The sequence below is a fragment of the Anomaloglossus baeobatrachus genome, chromosome 4 (genome assembly GCF_048569485.1).
Source record: "Anomaloglossus baeobatrachus isolate aAnoBae1 chromosome 4, aAnoBae1.hap1, whole genome shotgun sequence".
Taxonomy (NCBI): Eukaryota; Metazoa; Chordata; class Amphibia; order Anura; family Aromobatidae; genus Anomaloglossus; species Anomaloglossus baeobatrachus.
The window spans coordinates 506,574,924-506,596,957 of NC_134356.1; the positions used below are offsets into that span (position 1 = coordinate 506,574,924).

General features: G+C 44.7%; 1 protein-coding gene across 3 annotated transcripts in view; it reads left to right on the forward strand.

The window, feature by feature from the left end:
* Positions 1-22,034, forward strand: part of GABPB1 (GA binding protein transcription factor subunit beta 1) — a 96,301-nt gene that overhangs the window by 18,699 nt on the left and 55,568 nt on the right. For all 3 annotated transcript variants that reach the window (XR_012753058.1, XM_075345833.1, XM_075345834.1), the window contains exons 2-3: positions 12,144-12,251; positions 16,294-16,461. Coding sequence is in view for 2 of the 3 variants with exons in the window: in XM_075345833.1 (XP_075201948.1) it covers positions 12,144-12,251; positions 16,294-16,461 (276 nt within the window). In the remaining variant the exon portion in view is untranslated. The remainder of the gene's footprint in view (positions 1-12,143; positions 12,252-16,293; positions 16,462-22,034) is intronic.

Below are 22,034 nucleotides of genomic sequence, written 5' to 3' on the forward strand. Positions count from 1 at the left end.
TTTATAAACTTTACTTTCTTGGGTTTCAAAACCTATACATCCGAGCTACAGGTATGTAGAGAAGCAGCTTGAGGGTACGGCTCCACTTGCGTTTTGCACAGGTGAGTGCAATCCATTAAATATTGGATTGCTCTCTAGTGCAAAAATATAGGGCAGTGCACATCTGCGATTGATTTTTCATGCCACAGTGGCATGTGGAATTGATCACAGTATGCTACATTTGGCAGCGAGTCTTGGCTCACGCACCTCCATACCAGTCTATGGTAGTGTGTGAAACATCGCACTGCACTCACATGTAATCCGAGTGCAGTGTGATATACGCAGAGACAGGCACCGGAGGAGATGGGAGAAAGTGCTCCCTCCCTCTTCTCTGCCCCTGGGATGCGATCGCATGATCGCATCATAGTTGCATGACCCTTGGCTGACACCCGCAGCAGGGTGTCATTAGCAAATCGCTTCCGATGCTCTCGCACTGGAAGCTATACACAAGTGGAACTGTACCCTGATAGGGTTATGTACGAAAATCCCGATGGTTGGTTCTCTTTAAGTCCAATATTTCTATGCCCCATATGAGGAAGGCGGCAAAAAGAAAATCATTCCCTTTTTGATCCTGGGTAAAGCTGGAATCATTCCGTTGCTTCAACTGGGGTTGTTGAAAATATAAAAGTACCCTTGTGAACAATGCAAAGGTGAGCGGGCCCAGCCAAAAAAAGCCATGGAGGAAGCCCCCTGAGGAGTACGCTTTGCTGGGATTCTGAGTTCTTTCCACTAAACATAGGGGACAAATTGTCTCTCATGGTAGATTTCAGCCAATTTTCCAAGAAATGCTCAGCTTGCAGTCCCTTTCAGTGTTTGGGTAGGTTAATGATACGGATATTATTTGGAGCATCCAATTTTCCAGATCATCTTTCTGACGCCCGGTATTCATTGATCCAGCCACTTTAGTTAGTTTTGTAGCCATGGGGGACATTTTATCTCCCAAGTAGGACACTCTTGACTCCACCTCTGTGATACGACCTCTCAGGACCTGAATATCTTGGTGAAGTCCCACATCCATTTTCCCGTTTAAGGACGTTTTGCAGATAGATATGGCCTGGAAAAGCTGTTCAGAGACTTGACTCAGGGTTAGATCTTATTGTTACCCCCACACCCGCACCTTCCTCGTCACCAGAAACTTGACCTGTACAGAGGTCTGCAGTTTAGTTGTAGAGGGAATATTCCCCCTTAGCATTAGAAGAGTCTCCAGGGATTTTGCCTAACAAACTCATTGAGTTTGTCAGCTACGTTAAAAATTTTCCCCGACTCGTCATGAGGGGTATAAGTTAATTGTACTTATGATTACAAATATCCTTTCTTATAATGACAGTCTGTTTTATATTTCAAATTAATACTATATGGAACAAATTAGGGTCTTATATGATTTACCGGAAAATATATGCCTTACATTGTTGTCATGGTGATAGTTTCCAGAGTTTCCCACTCAGAGCCACAGGTTGAGAGACCTCTCTAGCTGCTGTGAATATGTCTCAATGTGAGCCTGGTGACTTAGAATACCGCTACCGTTTATATAATGACTGGGACTGTGGGCTATAACCCCTGGAAACATACTGCTCACTTCTGGATGGAGCATCAAAATGGCTGTTGTTCTCCATGGGGTTGCGCAGCAATTGGGGAGGCCATGGCGTCCGTCTTCCAGAGTATATACACAGCTCTCCTCAACAACTGATGAGAACCTGAATGTCTCAGAGACCGCCGGACACAAAGTTCCTCTGGCATTGCTGCTCAGAACACTATCAATAAGGTGCACAAGATAGCCGTCGCCTTCTCAGATGTCTTCCTCAACCAGGAGTTTTGCTTGTCCCAGTGGACCAGATCCCAAACCACAGCAGCCTTTCTGAAACCCACCGATTTACCATTCTCCCAGAGATGTGTTTCAGGGCACAGAGAGTCGCTAGGTATAAGTTGTGTGCAGGATAACTTGCAGGATGCCAGAGGCTCAGACACGACCACTCAGCTCCAATGCATTGAACTCCCCCCTCCCCAAACATTAGTTTTTGACCACATGTAGGGTATCACTGCTGTCGGGAGAAATTGTGTAACAATTTTTTTTTTCCTATTATTCATTGTGTAAATTATAAATTTGGTGCTTAATTGAAAAAAAAAATATTATTTTTTTTTCAATTCTAAATTCCTTGAGGGAATCTAGTTTCCATAATGGGGTTACTTGTGGGGGTTTCTGCTGTTTTGGCACCTCAGGGGCTTTGCAAATGCGACATGGCATTCTCAATCTTTTCTAGACACATTTACACTCCAAAAATGAAATAGCGCTGTTTGCTTTCCAAGCCCTGCCATGTGCCCAAACAGCACTTTTTTTACCCCTTATGTGGTATCATCGAGTTCTGGACAAATTGTGTAAGAAATTATGGGGACCACTTACTCTATTAATCTAATGGGAAAATTACAAATCTGGGGCTTTTGCTGTGCTATCCCTTTTGAAAAAAATGGTGCTAAAGCATTAAAGTAAAAAATGCCATCTTTACATTCCCCTTTGCGTTAAAAAGGTGGCTCACTACTCTGCAATAGTGGCCACATCCTAGTTCAGCCAATTCTGCCTCTGAGTGGCGCTACAGTGGTCCGCTTAACCCATGAAGTGACCTCCCGGGCTCCGTGACCTCTGAGATCTGGTGATGTTACGTCAACTTCCTGTTGACCTGACATCAGTGAGCCCGGCCACCAGTCTTCCTGAGTGACTGGGCTGTGGGTGGCATTTCACCGCTAATCACAGCCCAAGTGCGATGAAATTGCAAAAAAAGTGCAATTCCACAATTTTTTTTATTTTATTTAATTTTTTTATTTACCATGTTCACTGTATGGTTAAACTGACCTGTCAATATGATTCTCCACGTCAGTATGAGTACGTAGATACCAAACATGTATTAAACATTTTTTATGTAAGTGGTCAAAAAAAAAAATATATTTTTTTTTTAACCATGTACAAAGTTAAGTTTAATCAAGTTCTGGTTATAAAAAATAATTTCTACAATTGGATGTGATTCGAAAAAATACTCCTGCTATGTACTGTGTAATGGCCGTGTCTGACCGTACAGGGACATGGTCTGATCACATCTCCTGGGCAGGGGAGGGAAGCACAACAGAGTGTACCAGGCATTTACTCTGTAATTAACCCTTTTGGCTCTGATTGATCACTAACTATTGATTGACCAAACAAGACTAAAAAGGTTAATAAACAGAGGTGACTTTATGATCATCCCATCCATTTTTTTTCTTGATATGAATGGTGCTGTCTTAGGCTGCTTTCACACCTCCGGTTTTAGCAGAGCCGGCCAATCCGGCTCTAAAACCTATGCAACGGATGCGGCGACAAAACCGCATCCTTTGCATAAGTTTTCTACATGCGGCCCGTCCGGTTTTTGCCGCTTGCGGCAGGCTACTGAGCATGCGCAGTGGAAAAAAACGCATGCGGCGTCCATAGGCATGCATTGCAAATCGCGCTGCATCGGCAGGATGCGGCGCGATGCGGGTTTTTTTTGCCGGACAAAAAAACGTGCCAGGCAATGTTCCATTCGGCCGCCGCATCGGCTAAATCTGCCGCATGAGGCAAAAACCAGACAGAACGCAAGCCCATACGGCACTAATGTAAGTCTATGCAACAAAAACGCAACCGGCGGCATAAAAAAACGGTTGCATTTTTTCTGCAAAGCGCCGTATTGTGCTGCACAGGAAAAAACGGATGTGTGAAAGCAACCTTAGCACCAATCACTTCTTGCCATCTTTTTTTTGCTTACAACATTATTGCTAACGCAAGCCAGAGCTCAGCATTCAGAGAACTGGTGCCGTAGATCTGCAGCAGATAAAGCTGTGATTTTATCAAAACTGTAGAAAGCTGCCCAGTAAGATACATATCACTGGAATCTGGGCTTCTGCCCCTACATCATGCTGATCTCATATGAGGTAGCAAAAACCTGGTCGAAGATTCACCTTTAAAAAGAATCTGTCACCAGGTTTTTACCAACTAATCTGAGCAGCATAATGTGGGGCAGAAATCCTGATTCCAGTGATGTGACACTTACTGGGCTTCTTAAGGCTGCTTTACACCAGAAGATCTATCGTGCGATAGATCTTCGGGGTCACGGTTTTTGTGACGCACATCCGGCATCGCTTGCGATGCCGGCCTGTGTGACACCTCCTAGCGACGCAGTATCGCTCACAAATCGTGAGTCGTGTACTGGTCGCTAGGTTTCATAATATTGTTTAATTTAATTGTTCATCGTTCCCGGGGTAGCACACGCCGCTCCGTGTGACACCCCGGGAACGATGAACATCGCTTACCTGCGACCCGCGGCTCTCGCCAGCTATGTGATAGGAAGGAGATGGGCGGGATGTTTACATCCCGCTCATCTCCGCCCCTCCGCTTCTATTGGACGGCGGCCGTGTGACGTCGCTGTGACGCCAACGTCCCTCCCACTCCAGGAAGTGGACGTTCGCCGCCCACAGCGAGGTCGGACGGGAGGTAAGTACGTGTGACGGGGGGTTACCGACTTTGTGCGCCACAGGCAGCGATTTGCCCGTGACGCAAAAGGGACGGGGGTGGGTGCGATCCATTGTGAAATTGCACAATCTGTCGTACCGTGTAAAGCAGCCTTGAGTGTAGTTTTGATAATCACTGTTTAATCAGCAGTAGATTATCATTAGAGGACTACTTGGTGTGCTGCAGGTAGTCCAGCTTATTCATGAGCTTTGTATAACTGCTAGATCTGTAGCAGAGAAAACATTGATTTTATCAAAATGACAGCAAACAGCTCAGTAAGTGACACATCACTGGAATCAGGGTCTCCGTATCTACATTATGCTGCTCTCAGATCAAGTAGCAAAATCTTGCTGATGGATTCCCTTTAAAGGGGTGGTTCAATACTAGGACAACCCTTTCTCATTCCCCATGAGCTAATACCTCCTGTGGTGGCCCTGTTCCAGTGGTGCCAGTGCTCACGTTCCCAGGGCTCTCGTGAAGTTGTGATATCGCGCGATGCCCAGCACCCAGTCAGAGCCGCCTTCCCTCTTCCCACCTTTGGAAATATAAATAATTGACAGGAAATGATCGGTCAGCCAAAACTCTTACTTTCTGTTGATTACCCATACATCTGAAGGGGGAAGAGGGGAGGCGGTGCAGATTTGGCACTGGGGTCTCGTGATATTACAACCTCACATGAGCCCCAAGAGAGCAAATGCCGACACTGTTGGAACGGCATCGGCAACAAATGTGAGCATAAGCTTTTTTTTATATTAATGCTCGCAAACATAGGGGACGAGAAGTGGTTGTCCTATTGATGGAAACCCCTTTAATTCTTAAATGATAAAGTGTGTATGAATTACGAAAATGGGTTTAAGCAGGAATGAATTCATACGTTGTTTATAGGCACAGAGTATTTTATAGCAGGGTGTTTTTAAGTGCTCAATGCTCTGAATATACAGCATGTCTATCTACTGTAGAGTTGGTGATGGCCATTGTTCAGTGGTGGCAGAGCTAGCGTCTAGGGAGAGTATTCATCTCTTCGTAGCTCTGTGCAGTCAACTCATTTTTACCTCTCATTCATAGGATTACACTACACAGTACTAGTGTGCAGCCAAGAGGTTTTTCGTTTTTGCAGTGGATTATAGACTGCTATATTTTAAGAGTGTAAATAAAGATAATTACTTCTCTTCGATTTTATGTCAGTGATACAGTATAGCCCTAGTTGGGTGGTTGACTAGTATTGTGTTAGTGTATTGGCATATTCCTTGTGATGGTTGTCAACAATACTTTAATAAGATCTATTGTTTTATGAAACAAAATACTGTAACATAAAGCCCTATTTTTAGGGGGGTTGTTTTCCAAAAATTATGCAACAGAGGCTACAAACTTCCAGAGCAGATGTGAAGAGAGCTTAACACTGAAAATGGTGAGGAAGTGAAACATTAAGTAGATCAGAAATGTGCATTATATTAATTTTTTATATAGTTCAAAATTAATTTAGACTGGAAAATGTGCAGACAGGCCGATTTATACTGCAGTTTTTAATGTGTCTGGATGAACAGTCGTGTGGATGCGGTGCTGTACAACCTAGCGGCCACGTAGCCCACGCTGAGCGTTTACTGTGTGCTTAAGGAGAATTTCACAACATATTCTTCTGTATGTCCATACAGCGGCATGCATTACCCATATGCTCCCATGTTAAAGTATATTGTGCAGAAAGTTCAGAAAATGGAGATTTCACAACCCCCTGTCTCCTGTAATCAGAGCTGAGATCACATTTGCTGTTTGGGCTGAGGTGTATAAAATGAATGTTCTTCTATTCAAGCTGAACGAATACACCACATTCATAGATTTGAAGTTTGGTATATTCAGGAGGAGACTGTACCCCAGTGCTTCATCTCCCTGCCCTCTGCATTATCTCACAAGCTGCAGCGCACTATAAGATCTTGTCAGTCACTACTAGAGATAAGCGAACCGGCCGTGGTTCGGCTCGAGTTCGGTTCGCCGAATGGAGGTCCCGTTCGAGTTCGGTTCGGTGAACCGGTTCGGCGAACCGCTCGAACCGCATAGGAAACAATGGGAGGCAATCACAAACACATAAAAACACCTAGAAAACACCCTCAAAGGTGTCCAAAAGATGACAAACCACTCATAACACAACACAAACACATGGGAAAGTGACAAGGACATATACTCATGCGAAAACAAAAGAGCTGGACAAGGAAAAAGAGGAGGAGACACGTAATCATGTAAAACACCGCAAGGTGACTCCAAGCGGAGTCTCCCTTTTTTCCAAAAATTGGGCCACACAGACACCACTTCAGTGGCAGCACTTGTGCCCCAGTTGTACACTTCACAGGTAGATTTGCATCAAGCACATTCAAAAATATGCTATTCTTAACCGTCCCCAGGATGACACCGGGGTAGGTAGCTAAGTCTTTCCTGATCCCAGCTCTGTTCATCTTGGCTCCTTTTAAAAAACACAGCAAGGGTTACACCAAGAAGAGTCTCCCTTGTTTCCAAAAATTGGGCCACACAGACACCCACCCCTTCAGTAGCAGCAGTTGTGCCCCAGTTGTACACTTTACAGGTACATTTGCATCAAGCACATTCCAAATACACAAGCATTTACTCTCCCCAGGATGACACAGGGGTAGTAAATTCCTTGTGGATCCATGACTTGTTCATTTTGATGAACGTTAGTCTGTCCACATTGTCACTGGACAGACGCGTGCGCTTATCTGTCAGCACACACGCAGCAGCACTGAAGACACGTTCAGAGACAACGCTGGCAGCTGGACACGACAAAATCTCCAAGGCGTAAGTGGAGAGCTCTGGCCATTTTTCAAGATTTGAAGCCCAAAATGAGCAAGGCTCCATTTGCAAAGTAATGGCATCGATGTTCATTTGGAGATACTCCTGTATCATCCTCTCCAGCTGTTGACTATGTGTCAAACTTGTTGTCTCTGGTGGCCTTGCAAAGGAGGGTCTAAAAAAATTATGAAAAGATTCAATAAAATTGCTGTTACCAGCACCAGATACGGTGCTACTGGTACGGGTAGACTGTTGAAGATGACGAGACCGTCCCATGTTTGTCAAGTTACAACTGGGAGATTCACTCCCTGCACCTGCACGGTTGTTTGATGGAAAAGCCGAGCTAAGATCGAGTAACAGCTTCTGCTGATACTCCTGCATACGTGCGTCCCTTTCTATGGCTGGAATTATGTCACAAAATTTGGACTTGTACCGGGGATCTAATAGTGTGGCAAGCCAGTAGTCATCATCACTTCTAATTTTGACAATACGAGGATCATGTTGGAGATAGTGCAGCAAGAAGGCACTCATGTGTCTTGCGCAGCCATGCGGACCAAGTCCACGCTGTGTTTGTGGCATAGAGGTGTTAACCGTTCTTTCTTCCTCTGACATCTCCCCCCAACCTCTTTCAACTGAAATTTGACCAAGGTCTCCCTCATCCACTGAGTCTTCCATGTCCATGGACAGTTCGTCCTCCATTTCTTCATGTTCTCCTGCACCTTCCTCAACATTTCGTCTGCTACCATGCGCACTTGTTGATCCCTGTCCCCCATGGTCCCATGCCTGCCGCGTTGGTGATGATGAACGTCTGGACCTTGGTGATGTTGTCTCTTGCGCATATGAATCCTCCTGTAGTTCCTCCCCTTCCTGTTGTCCCACCCCCTGACTCCGAATAGTGTTTAGCGTGTGCTCCAGCATGTAAATGACTGGAATTGTCATGCTGATAATGGCATTGTCAGCGCTAAACATATTCGTTGCCATGTCGAAACTGTGCAGAAGGGTGCATAGGTCCTTGATCTGAGACCACTCCATCAGGGTGATCTGCCCCACCTCTGCATCTCGTTGGCCCAGGCTATATGTCATGACGTATTGCACCAGGGCTCGACAGTGCTGCCACAGTCGCTGTAACATGTGGAGAGTCGAATTCCAGCGTGTCGGCACATCGCATTTCAGGCGATGAACCGGCAGGCCGAAAGACTTCTGGAGCGATGCAAGTCGCTCAGCTGCGGCGGTTGAACGGCGGAAGTGAGCAGACAGTTTTCGTGCCCTGTTCAGAAGGCCATCTAGGCCGGGCTAGTGTGTTAAAAATTGCTGGACAACAAGGTTCAACACGTGAGCCATACAAGGCACGTGTGTCATCTTGCCCAGGCGAAGGGCCGCACCCAGGTTTGCAGCATTGTCGCACACGGCCTTACCAGGCTGCAGGTTGAGTGAACACAACCATTTATTAAACTCAGTCTCCAGAGCTGCCCACAACTCAGCCGCTGTGTGACTCTTATTTCCAAGACATTTCAAGCTAAAGACCGCCTGATGCCGTTGCGCTCTGCTGCCAGCATAGTAATGAGGGGTGCGTGATTCCTTGTGCGCAGTTAGAATTCTGGTGGCCTGACCAGGCAGGCTTGGGGCGGAGGTGGAGGACCCAGACCAGGTGGAGGAGGCAGAAGCAGTGGCGGAACTTGGACAGACAGAGGATTGACACACAAGTCGTGGGGACGGCAAGACTTGTGCAGCAGACCCTTCACCATCTATCACCATAGTTACCCAGTGCCCAGTCAGCGACATGTAACGTCCCTGTCCATGCTTACTGGTCCAAGTATCGGTGGTGAAATGCACCCGTTCACCCACAGAGTTTCTCAAGGAAGCGGTGATGTTGTGTGCGACATGCTGGTGTAGCGCAGGCACACCTTTCTTAGAGAAGTAGTGGCGACTGGGCATCTGGTACTGGGGCACAGCGACAGACATAAGGTCTCTATTAAATGCAGGTTTGTGAGGAAAGTGCAGGCGGAGACATGATGTTGCCTTCATCCAACGTTGGTGCTATCGATGTCTGAGAGAGCTGTACACACGCACTTGTTTCCCCTTCCAAACCAGTTGGACGACCTACCAAGCAAACTGCCTGTTGCGGTTACAGTGGTGGAAGTTGTGCGTGGAAAACCAGGTGTGACAGCTGTCCCCACAGTCCTAGAAGATGAAGAGCGCGCGGATGCACTGGAAGGGGCAGGCGGTGGATGGTTCGCTCCGCTAGGCCGCATTGCAGCACGGTGAGCTTCCCACTGGGACATATGATATTTACTCATGTGACGATTCATGGAAGAAGTTGTCAAACTGCTGAGGTTTTGCCCTCTACTAACAGAATCACGACAAATTTTATAGATCACATAATTTGGGCGATCTTTTGCTATGTCAAAAAAGGACCAGGCTAGGCAAGGCTTAGAGGGCATGCGACCTGCTGATCCACCCCGACTAGTGCTCAGAGGCAGAGTGGTGGCTGAGGATGCAGTTGTAGACGTGCTACCAGTGCTCCGACTCTGTCCAGGAAGGCGCAAGGTAACTTCGTCGTCGGTTGCATCCTCCTCCACCGCCTCTGTTGACCTCCTCAAGTGCCTGACTGTGGGTTGACAGTAGGTGGGATCTAGAACTTCCTCATCAATTGTTGTATTTGCACTCCCCTCACCCTCAGACCGAGCCTCTTCTTGCCCTGACAGAATGTTTAAGTTGTCATCCCAATCTGGTATCTGCGTCTCATCGTCATCAGTATGTTCCTCATTGTCTATAACAACAGGTGTTACAGTTTGTGAAAAAGGGTCAACATTATTCTCAAAAACTTGGTCCTCATGGCCTGAATCGGAGTCACAAAGGTTCTGGGCATCACTGCAGACTATTTCCTGGTCTGTACTCACTGTAGCTTTGGAGCAGACCTCTGATTCCCAGGCTATAGTGTGACTGAACAGCTCTGCAGACTCCGCCATCTCTGTTCCACCATACTGTGCAGGGCGGATGGAGACTTCAGAGCTGGGAGAAAGCAAGTGTGATTGGGATGACAACTCAGAAGACTGGTGTTTTTTGGATGCGGTAGTTGAGGTGGCGGAGAGGGTACTTGTTGAACCACTTGAGATCCATTCAAGCATTTTCCTTTTTTGGCCATCATCTACCTTTGTTCCAGTTGTTCGTGTCCGTAAAAAAGGGAGCACATCGGATTGTCCACGGTAAGTAGTAGACATCTTACTTTTGCTGGAAGATGGTCTATCTTCAGCAGATGTTAATGGAGCTTTGCCACCTTCCCCACGGACAAACCCTTTTTTTCCTTTTCCAACACGCCTCTTCCCCTTTCCACCAGCATCTGTCATTTTGCCACTCATTTTGATTGCGACAAGATTGTGCACTTAAAATGTGGTAGTAAAAATTGAGAGGTGGTGTAGATTGCAGCGGTGGTCTAGCTTTATTAACAGCAGAATAAACAACAATAATTATCCCTGACAATGCAACTACGGCCCTTAAACTGGCAGCATAGTTTGCTAGTATAATGGCTTAGTAACAATGAGCTTGAGTGTGCAAAGGGCAGGAGGGTACAGTGGCAGGGTTGTGGGTCTGGGTGGAGGAAAGTAAGCCTGACTTTATATCCCTCCTAATGGGGAAATGCAGCGAGGAAGTCCCTGACCTTAGCTACACAGACGCTGTTATCTTGTGTAGCTGTTAAAATCTGTTTCCACGGACCTGACTGTCACCTATGGCTCTGAGCCTGCTGTAATTAGCCCTTACAAGAGCTGAAAGAAACTGCTATCCCTATTCTGTATAGCGCTGTGTATAGAGCGTACACAGCAGTATCGGAGACAGGAGCTACGCCAGCGGTGACTGACACCCAGACGCAGAAGGCAGATAATGGCGTCCAGACGGGCAGATACCCGTATTTATAATGCAGGGACATGTGACATGGACATCCTATTACACATGCCGTTGCTTCTCTGGCTAAAAGTCCACTTAGCTGTGTGTGTCTAGGATTGGCTGACATGCTGGCCCGCCCCACTACATGCGCGCGCTTAGGGAAGGAAGACAAGGAAAAAAAAAAATATGGCGATCGCCATTATCCCAGCAGCAGTGATCTGAATGCGCTGTTCCCGCACACTATACGCTGAAATTTCATAATAGTGTGAGTCACAGAGTGACTTACACTATTACAGCGGAAAGCCAGCTAGTAATTAGCTTGGCTTTTTGCTGCTAGAACCGTTCTCGAACGTAACTAGAACTATCGAGCTTTAGCAAAAAGCTCGAGTTCTAGTTCGATCTAGAACAGCCCCCAAAATCACTCGAACCGCGAACTGGAGAACCACGAACCGCGAACCGCTCTCAACTCTAGTCACTACCCTTAGGTGCAGTTTAAATAGTAAAGCTAGCAGTCAAATCACACATGTCTTGACTACTATGAGTATGGGTCACAAAAGAAAATCCCTTTTTAAGCTGATCAGTGTGCTTTATATACTATTCTAATCAAATCCTATCCTCCCTTGCGCGCAACACTTTTGGACCCCTCACACAATCCCTAGATGTGCCCTCCTTTTGATTTATGGGTGCTTTATGTAGAGCTAAAATAAATGGTCCCTGTTGAGTGGCACTTATTCAGCCATGGTTTATAGGCGTTTACATTGAATTTTACCCTGACCTGAATAACTTTTCTGTGTCTAGATGTAAATTTGTATATACTGCAAGCTATTTTATATATTGTTAAATTATTCAAACCATTTCTTAGATTTTAAGATTTTACAAACAGTTTTTTTTTAATTACTTTTTCTTCTTTTCTTAGATGTCCTTGGTAGATTTGGGAAAAAAACTTCTAGAGGCAGCTCGAGCTGGTCAAGATGATGAAGTTCGGATTTTAATGGCAAATGGAGCTCCGTTTACTACCGATTGGGTAATTATTCTGACAGTCTCTACAACTATATTTCAAGGGGTTGCTTACTTCTGGACGGCTACAGCCAATCAGTGGCCACTCACTGGCTGCAGTGGTCACATGAAATAATGATGTCACTTCATCGCCAGAAGACAAATTATTGACATAATAAGAGTATAGTCAAGCTTTGTGAAGTACACGTTTTCATTGCATTTCTGAAGTATGTAAAGAGCTGTGAAGTAAAGCGCTATATAAAGAACAGACCAAACGTTTGGACACACCTTGTCATTCAAAGAGTTTTCTTTATTTTCAAGGCTCTGAAAATTGTAGATTCACATTGAAGGCATCAAAACTATGAATTAACACATGTGGAATGAAATACTTAACAAAAAAGTGTGAAACAACTGATAATATGTCTTATATTCTAGGTTCTTCAAAGTAGCCACCTTTTGCTTTGATTACTGCTTTGCACACTCTTGGCATTCTCTTGATGAGCTTCAAGAGGTAGTCACTGGAAATGGTTTTCACTTCACAGGTGTGCCCTGTCAGGTTTAATAAGGGAGATTTCTTGCCTTATATATGGGGTTAGGACCATCATTTGTGTTGTGCAGAAGTCTGGTGGATACACAGCTGATAGTCCTACTGAATAGACTGTTAGCTGCTTTTTTCTTGCCAGAATACAAATTCTAAGTAAAGAAAAACGAATGGCCATCATTACTTTAAGAACTGAAGGTCAGTCAGTCCGAAAAATTGGGGAAACTCCCAAGTGCAGTGGCAAAAAAACATCAAACGCTACAAAGAAACTGGCTCACATGAGGACCGCCCCAGGAAAGGAAGACCAAGAGTCACCTCTGCTGCGGAGGATAAGTTTATCCGAGTCACCAGCCTCAGAAATCGCAGGTTAACAGCAGCTCAGATTAGAGACCAGGTCAATGCCACACAGAATTCTAGCAGCAGACACATCTCTAGAACAACTGTTAAGAGGAGACTTTGTGCAGCAGGCCTTCATGGTAAAATACCTGCTAGAAAACCACTGCTAAGGACAGGCAACAAGCAGAAGAGACTTGTTTGGGCTAAAGAACACAAGGAATGGACATTAGACCAGTGGAAATATGTGCTGTGGTCTGAGGAGTCCAAATTCGAGATTTTTGTATCCAACCACCGTGTCTTTGTGCGACGCAGAAAAGGTGAACTCTACATGCCTGGTTCCCACTGTGAAGCATGGAGGAGGAGGTGTGATGGTGTGGGGGTGCTTTGCTGGTGACACTGTTGGGGATTTATTCAAAATTTAAGGCATACTGAACCAGCGTGGCTACCACAGCATCTTGCAGCGGCATGCTATTTCAACTGGTTTGCGTTTAGTTGGACCATCATTTATTTTTCAACAGGACAATAACCCCAAACACACCTCCAGGCTGTGTAAGGGCTATTTGACTAAGGAGAGTGATGGGGTGCTACGCCAGATGACCTAGCCTCCACAGTCACCAGACCTGAACCCAATCGAGATTGTTTGGGGTGAGCTGGACCGCAGAGTGAAGGCAAAAGGGCCAACAAGTGCTAAGCATCTCTGGGAACTTCTTCAAGACTGTTGCAAGACTATTTCCAGTGACTACCTCTTGAAGCTCATCAAGAGAATGCCAAGAGTGTGCAAAGCTGTAATCAGAGCAAAAGGTGGCTACTTTGATGAACCTAGAATATAAGACATATTTTCAGTTGTTTCACACTTTTTTGATAATTATTTCATTCCACATGTGTTAATTCATAGTTTTGATGCCTTCAATGTGAATCTACAATTTTCAGAGTCCTGAAAATAAAGAAAATTCTTTGAATGAGAAGGTGTGTCCAAACGTTTGGTCTGTACTGTAGGTGAATAAATATTATTTATTTTTTATTATGGCCACTTAAGATATTTAAAAAAGGGTTTGTCCACTATAAGGGGTTTGTGAATAGTTTTAGCTTCAATGGTCAAATATAAGACCGTGTCTTATCAAATAAATATGCTTATGCTTTTACTAGTGATGGGCAGACTCGCAGATAACTGGGTCTGGTGGGTCCGTGGGGTTGGTTTTTAAAATTCGGTTCCTGTCAGGATTCCGGTCCCCATATAAGTCTATGGGGACCAGAATCCGGCAAATAATGTTGGTAGAAGGGATAGGGGGATAGGAGCGTGCGCGCTTTACTTACCGAGTATCTATCATGGCGCTAAACTACTTCCAGGCCAAGCATTCACTTCTGTAGCCAATAATTAACCCTCATTAAATATTCATTGCTTTCCCCGCCCTCCGGCACCTGTGATTGGTTGCAGTCAGACACTTCCCCACCCTGAGTGTCAGCTGACTGCTTCCAATCACAGGAGCTGTGTGTCGTCTATATCATCCAAGAGGTAGAGCAGAAAGCAGGTTTAAAATTCCGCGCCAAACCACAGAGAATGCAGATGCTTGTTAGTAAATCCCTTTCTTTATTATTTTTTACACAGGTCTACGCGTTTCGAGGACATATCCGTCCTCATCATCACGACAATGTACAAAGAAAGACTATCATAGTCATAGTCTTCATAGTCTTTCTTTGTACATTGTCCTGATGATGAGGACGGATATGTCTTCGAAACGCGTAGACCTGTGTAAAAAATAATAAAGAAAGGGATTTACTAACAAGCATTTGGATTCTCTGTGGTGTGGCGCGGAATTTTAAACCTGCTTTCTGCTCTACCTCTTGGATTATATCTACACTGCGGGACCGCTGCCTTCCACATTTACTACGTGCCTTCATAGGGGTTGTGACTTGCACAACCCCATCAGGTGAGTGTTCCAACCCACACTTGCCCCCACGTGTCATACCGGGTAAGACCCTATTTTTGCGCCTTTTCTTTCCACAGTTATCCTCACCATTTGTCGTCTATATCGTACAGTAAAAATAAAAAAATTATTGGCATAGGGTCCCCCCGTATTATGATATCCAGCACAGATAAAGCCCACGGCTACAGGCTGCAGCCCCAGCCGTGCGCACATCTTGGCTGTGTATCAAAATAAGAGGAACTGCATGCAGAAAAAACGACATGCGCCCCCCCCCAATTCTGATACTCAGCCAAGATAAAGCCTGACAGCTGTAGGCTGTTATTCTCAGAATGGGGAGACCTATGGTTATTAGGCCGGACCCCAGCCTAAAAATAGCAGCCTGCAGCTGCCTGGGATTGTCACATCCATTAGATGCAACAAGGCCGGCGTTTTACCCAGCTCTTCCAGACTGGTGCGGTGGCAATCTGGGTAATAGCAGGGGTTAATAACAGCCCACAGATGCCACTAAGGCCTAGATTAGTAATGGGGAGGGTCTATGAGACCCCTCCCCATCACTAATCTCTAAGTGAAAGTAAAGAAACACAAATACCGAAAAAATCCTTTGTTTGGAACAAAATGCAAAAAAACACCCTCTTTCACCTCTTTATTAACCCCCAAATCCCACCCTGCAGGTCCAATGTAATCCACACAAGGTCCCATGACGATTCAGCTCTGCTACATCTGAAATTACAGTGCGCGATCATGGAACATGTCCACACGCATTAACTGCAGGCAGAGACTGAGCTGCGATCTGCGGTGATATCACTCAGGTTAGCCGCAGTCACAGCAGAAAGGTTCCCACGGTCCTCCTTCTGCTATGACCACAACTAACCTGAGTGACGTTACATCAAGCACTCCCACCACACTATCCAGCTTCAAGCATTCCTCTAACTGGCAGTCTCATCATGTCTTCAGCTTACCAGTCTGTGCATAGTGAAATCTGTTCTTCTATGTGTGGCTACTCCTAAAAGTCACCATCTGGTGTCCTTCTTTTAGTTATGCCAAGCTGGCAGACCGCTGTAAGACACACGTCATCCTGAGCTTTAGGTTGGTGACTCCTGGTTAATTAATATTTAAAAAAAAAAAAAAAAAAGAGCAGGATACAATTTTCTGACTTCTTACAAAGAAAATCAAGGACAATCCCTGCAAACTATCGGTGTCATTCTTGTCAGGTTTATTATTCGGTTTGTATTTAGTGATAATTCTTTACTTGCTTTGTGTGATTGCAGCTTGGAACATCTCCTCTCCATCTAGCAGCTCAGTATGGACATTATTCCACGACGGAGGTGCTGCTCCGAGCCGGAGTGAGCAGAGATGCACGCACTAAAGTGGACAGAACTCCTTTGCACATGGCTGCTTCAGAAGGGCATGCAAATATCGTAGAAGTGTTACTCAAGGTAAACACCAGAAATAATCATCAAGCCTTAAATCTTTTTAATTCCTGTTAAATTTTATATTTCAGGGTTGCTTTTTTTTTTTTTTTCAAATAAGGTTTACATAGCGAGAGTTATAAAATAAAATAAAAGGATTAATTTAAGACTATTATGACCATAAAAGCACAAATTTCTGAAATGCAGGCTAAGTCTGCAATTTTTTTCTCTCTCCCTCTATAAGGCTTACTTTAAAAGAATCTTCCCACAAATAATAGTTGTTACTTTTTCCATCACTTTCCATGAGAATGCGATGGGTATGGGGGATGCTGATCCTCATTCTTCCTCACTCCATTCGTGATGCGTGATGGAATGAAACAGCATGTCTGTGAGAGTGACGGAGGTAGCTAATCGTACTTCAGTCACTCCTATAGATGCAGAAGCCCTAGAGAATAGACATTTGTTACCTATAACTTTTGTGGGAACACCTCTTAAACTCAGATTTAAGCTCATGCGACTCTTAACCCTTTCCCAATATGGTTTGTTTTCGTTTTTCAAATTGTTTTAAATCACACCATTCATTTTACTACATAGTGTACTGGAAAACATGGAAAGAATTCCAAGTGCTATGAACCTGCAAGAAAAAACAAACAGAACCCCCCTCGCAATTCTGACCTTGTTTTTCTGACTTGCATTATGTGGTCTGGCCACATGATTCTCTTCATCATTATGATTACGGCAATACCAAATTTGTCCACTTTTTTGTAATATTATTTTAGTGTCATAAAAAAATTGATTCTGTGGCCATTTTACAAGACTCATAACATTTTCATTTTTAGGTCGATGAAGCTTATTTTTTTGCAGGAAGTGTTGACCTTTTTTTTTTTTTTTCTTCTTTTTGTATTGAAACCATTTTTGGATGACCATGTGTATCACCTGCCTGGACCTACAGATTCAGACGGGCTGTAATGGACAGGCTAGAGGGAAACCACTTCACCAAGCAGGACCCCCAGAACCCTGAAACCCTTTAACCCCTTCACCCCCGGCCACTAAAACACCCTAATGACCGGGCCATTTTTTGCAATTCTGACCAGTTTCACTTTGACAAGTTATACCTCTGGAACGCTTCAACGGATCCCGGCGATTCTGACATTGTTTTTTCGTGACATATTGTACTTTATGATAGTGGTAAATTTAGGCTGATATTTTTTGCGTTTATTTGTGAAAATTTTGGAAATTTGGCGAAAATTTTGAAAATTTTGCAATTTTTAAACTTTGAAATTTTATGCCTATAAATCTGGGAGATATGTCACACAAAATAGTTACTAAATAACATTTCCCACATGTCTACTTTACACCAGCGCAATTTTCGAAACAAAATTTTTTTTCATTAGGAAGTTAGAAGGGGTTAAAGTTCATCAGCAATTTCTCATTTTTCCAACAAAATTTACAAAACCATTTTTTTTAGGGACCACATCACATTTGAGGTGACTTTGAGAGGCCTAGGTGACAGAAAATACCCCAAAGTGACCCCATTCTAAAAACTGCACCCCTCACACTGCTCAAAACCAAATCTAAGAAGTCTATTAACCCTTTAGGTACTTCACAGTAACCAAAGCCATGTGGAAGGAAAAAATTAAAATTTTACTTTTTTACATGAAAATGTTACTTTGCCCATAAAAATTTACATTTTCACAAGGGAGAAAAGAGAAAGTGCACCCTACAATTTATTGTGCAATTTCTCCTGAGTACGCTGATACCCCATGTGTGGTAAAAATCAATTGTTTGGGCGCACGACAGAGCTCGGAAGGTAAGGAGCGCCATTCCAATTTTTGAAAGCAAAATTAGCTGGACTCCTTATTGGACGCCATGTCGGGTTTGGAGACCCGTTGAGGTGCCTAAACAATGGAGCTCCCCCACAAGTGACCCCATTTTGGAAACTAGACCCCTCATGTAATTTATCTAGATGTTTAGTGAGCACTTTGAACCCCTGGGGGCTTCACAGAAGTTTATTACGTTGTGCCGAGAAAATATTTATTTTTTTTTTTACCACAAAATTGTTACTTCAAGCAGGTAGCTTTTTTTTTCACAAGGGTATTAGGAAAAAACACACCATAAAACGTATTGTGCAATTTCTCCTGAGTACGCCGATATCTCATATGTGGTGGAAATCAATTGTTTGGGCGCACAGCAGGGCTCAGAAGGCAAGGAGGGCCATTTGACTTTTCGAACGCAAAATTGTCTGGAATCGTTAGCGGATGCCATGTTGCGTTTGGAGACCCCCTGAGGTGCCTAAACAATGGAGCACCCCCACAAGTGACCCCATTTTGGAAACTAGACCCCTCATGGAATTTATCTAGATGTTTAGTGAGCACTTTGAACCCCTGGGGGCTTCACAGAAGTTTATTACGTTGTGCCGAGAAAATATTTTTTTTTTTTTTACCACAAAATTGTTACTTCAACCAGGTAGCTTTTTTTTTTCACAAGGGTATTAGGAAAAAACTCACCATAAAACGTATTGTGCAATTTCTCCTGAGTACGCCGATATCTCATATGTGGTGGAAATCAATTGTTTGGGCGCACAGCAGGGCTCAGAAGGCAAGGAGGGCCATTTGACTTTTCGAACGCAAAATTGTCTGGAATCGTTAGCGGATGCCATGTTGCGTTTGGAGACCCCCTGAGGTGCCTAAACAATGGAGCACCCCCCACATGTGACCCCCATTTTGGAAACTAGACCCCTCATGGAATTTATCTAGATGTTTAGTGAGCACCTTTATCCCCCAGGTGCTTCACATTAGATTGGAACATTGAGCCGAGAAAATAAAAAAATCATATTTTCTCAACAAAAATGTTCTTTGAGCTAAAAATTTTAAATTTTCCCAAGTATATCAGGAAAAATTGCCCCATATAATTTGTTGTGCAATTTCTCCTGAGTACGCAGATACCCCATATGTGGTGGAAAACCACTGTTTAGGCGCATGGCAGGGCTCAGACGGGAAGAAGTGACATTTTGGAGTGCAGATTTTGAGGAATGATCTGCGGGTGTCAAGTCGCATTTGGAGAGCCCCTGATGTGCCTAAACAGTGGAAACCCCCCACATGTGACCCCAATTTGGAAACTAGAACCCCCAAGGAACCTATGTAGATATGTGCTGAGCATTTTCAACCCCCATGTCCCCCATATTGATCCAGATGAAGGCAAAAACCCCATGCATCAAAAACTCCACATTAGGGGAAAAATTCCTTCCCGACTCCTCATATGGCAATCAGACTAGTTCCCTGGATCAATGCCCCATCCCAAAATTAGTGTTGCGTCTTGAAGATGAGAGTATGTGGTTTTATTACGGGAGTGAACGTCAGGTTGGCATGTGTTGGAGATAATGTCAAGTTGGCATGGGAGTGCTTTCTTTTTAATTTTTTTTGGCTGTGTGTGTTATGTGAGTTGAGGGGAATAAGTCAGAATGGTATGTGTGAGTGCCGTTTTTTTTTTTTGTGTGTATGTTGTGTGAGCTGTGGGGAGTATGTCAGGTTGGCATGTATGTGTGGTAGATTCTGAAACAGTCCGGGATGCAGAGTCCAGGTGTGTCGGGGCAGGTGTCTCATTGCCATGTTGTGTCCTTTCTAATCCCATTCCTGTAGCACACTCTACACCTTCTCTGTGTCCTACCTTTTCTGGCTGCTTGCGGGACCTTGCCTGTGAAATGTTGCCCTCGTACAAAACGAGAACCTTCAGTTCCAGAGGTACTGGGGGCCGCTGCCTCCTGATCTCCAAACATCAGGGCCTTGACCACTACCTCCTCGAAGTGAAGGAAGGTGTTGGTGCTGCCTGCACATCGTGATAGCACGAACGCGTTGTACAGTGCCATCTGTACGAGGTGCACAGCCAGCTTCTTGTACCACACCTTAGCCTTTCGTGCTGCACTGTAGGGCTGGAGGACTTGATCAGAGAGATCAACTCCCCCCATGTACCGGTTGTACCCCAGGGCGCAGTTAGGTTTCTGGACCTGTGAAAGAGAACCCTGAACTGTGGTGGTGGTGGTGCCAGGATCATGGATTGTGGTCAAGAAAAAGACGTCCCTCTTGTCTCTGAACTTGACCACAAGCATGTTGTCGCTACACTGGGCTCTGCTCTCGCCCTTTCGGAGCAGCTACCCAGTTAGTGACGTAGGGAGACCCCTCTGGTTTCTGCGCACAGTACCGCACGCTGCAGTAGCTCTGGCAGAGAGGGATCTGAATAGTGGGATGCTGGTATAAAAGTTATCAACATACAAGTGATAACCCTTAACCAGCAGTGGGTGCACCAAATCCCACACTATTTTCCCACTCACCCCCAGAGAAGGTGGGCATTCTGGGGGTTCGATCTGGGTGTCTTTTCCCTCATAAACTCTAAACCCGTGAGTATACCCTGAGGTACTCTCGCAGAGTTTATAGAGTTTGATTCCATACCTGGCCCTCTTGTTGGGCAGGTACTGACGGAATCCCAGCCTTCCCTTGAAGTAGATGAGGGTTTCATCCACGCAGATTTCTCTTTCGGGAATGTACACTTCAGCAAACTTGTTGCTGAAGTGATCGATGACCGGACGAATTTTGAAAAGTCTTTCAAAATTCGGGTCATCTCGGGGAAGACACTCCGAATTGTCCCTGAAATGGAGAAATTTATGGATTGACTCGAAACGGTGACGGGTCATTACCATGCGAAATACTGGAGTGTTATATAAAATATCTACACTCCAGTATTGGCGGATTTCAGGCTTCTTCACCAACCCCATATGAAGAACCAGACCCCAGAACTTCACCATTTCAACTGCGTCAATGGGAGACCAGTCAGAAAATGAGGAAGCAGCGTTTTGAGCCAAAAAACGTTCGGCATACAAATTAGTTTGCACCACCATGAGACTTATGAACTGCTCAGTGAAAAAGACTGAAAAAATCTAGTTCACTGAGGTTGGCAGTCTCAAACTGGATTCCTGATTGGGGGATGAAATCCAGAATCCGTGGTGCAAAGTTTGCAGGGGCCGGGGACCAGAGGGGATCACTAGTGCTAGGCTGGGGGGCAGTAGCACTAGTGCTGGTTTGGGGGGCAGTAGCACTAGTGCTGGATTGGGGGGCAGTAGCACTAGTGCTGGATTGGGGGGCAGTAGCACTAGTACTGGATTGGGGGTCACTCACTCTTGGCTGATGTCCACTTCTTCTTCTGCGGCTTCTTCGTACTTCTTCTTCACTGAAGGAGGAGGAAGAGGAGTCGGAGTGGGAGGAGTACAAGAATGTGGGGTCTTCTCCCTCACTCTCGGTTTCGGAGGCAATATGGTCATATGCCTCCTGGGCTGAAAAAAGTTGTGGTCGGGATGAGCGGCGCAAGTGGGACATTGTGTAGGGTGTGTGGGGCGTGGAAAAAAAAACAAAAAAAAACAACAAACTAAACTTTATTAGTGTGTGTGTGTGTGTGTGTGTGTGTGTGTGTGTGTGTGTGTGTTTCTTTATTTTCTTTGAGTAGACAAATAAAAAATCTAGAAAGAAAAAGAAAATAACTAGATTTAAAATTTGGAATCATAAAAAAGAAACATACTAAAAAGGCGTCCGTAAAAGAAAAAAGAAAATCTT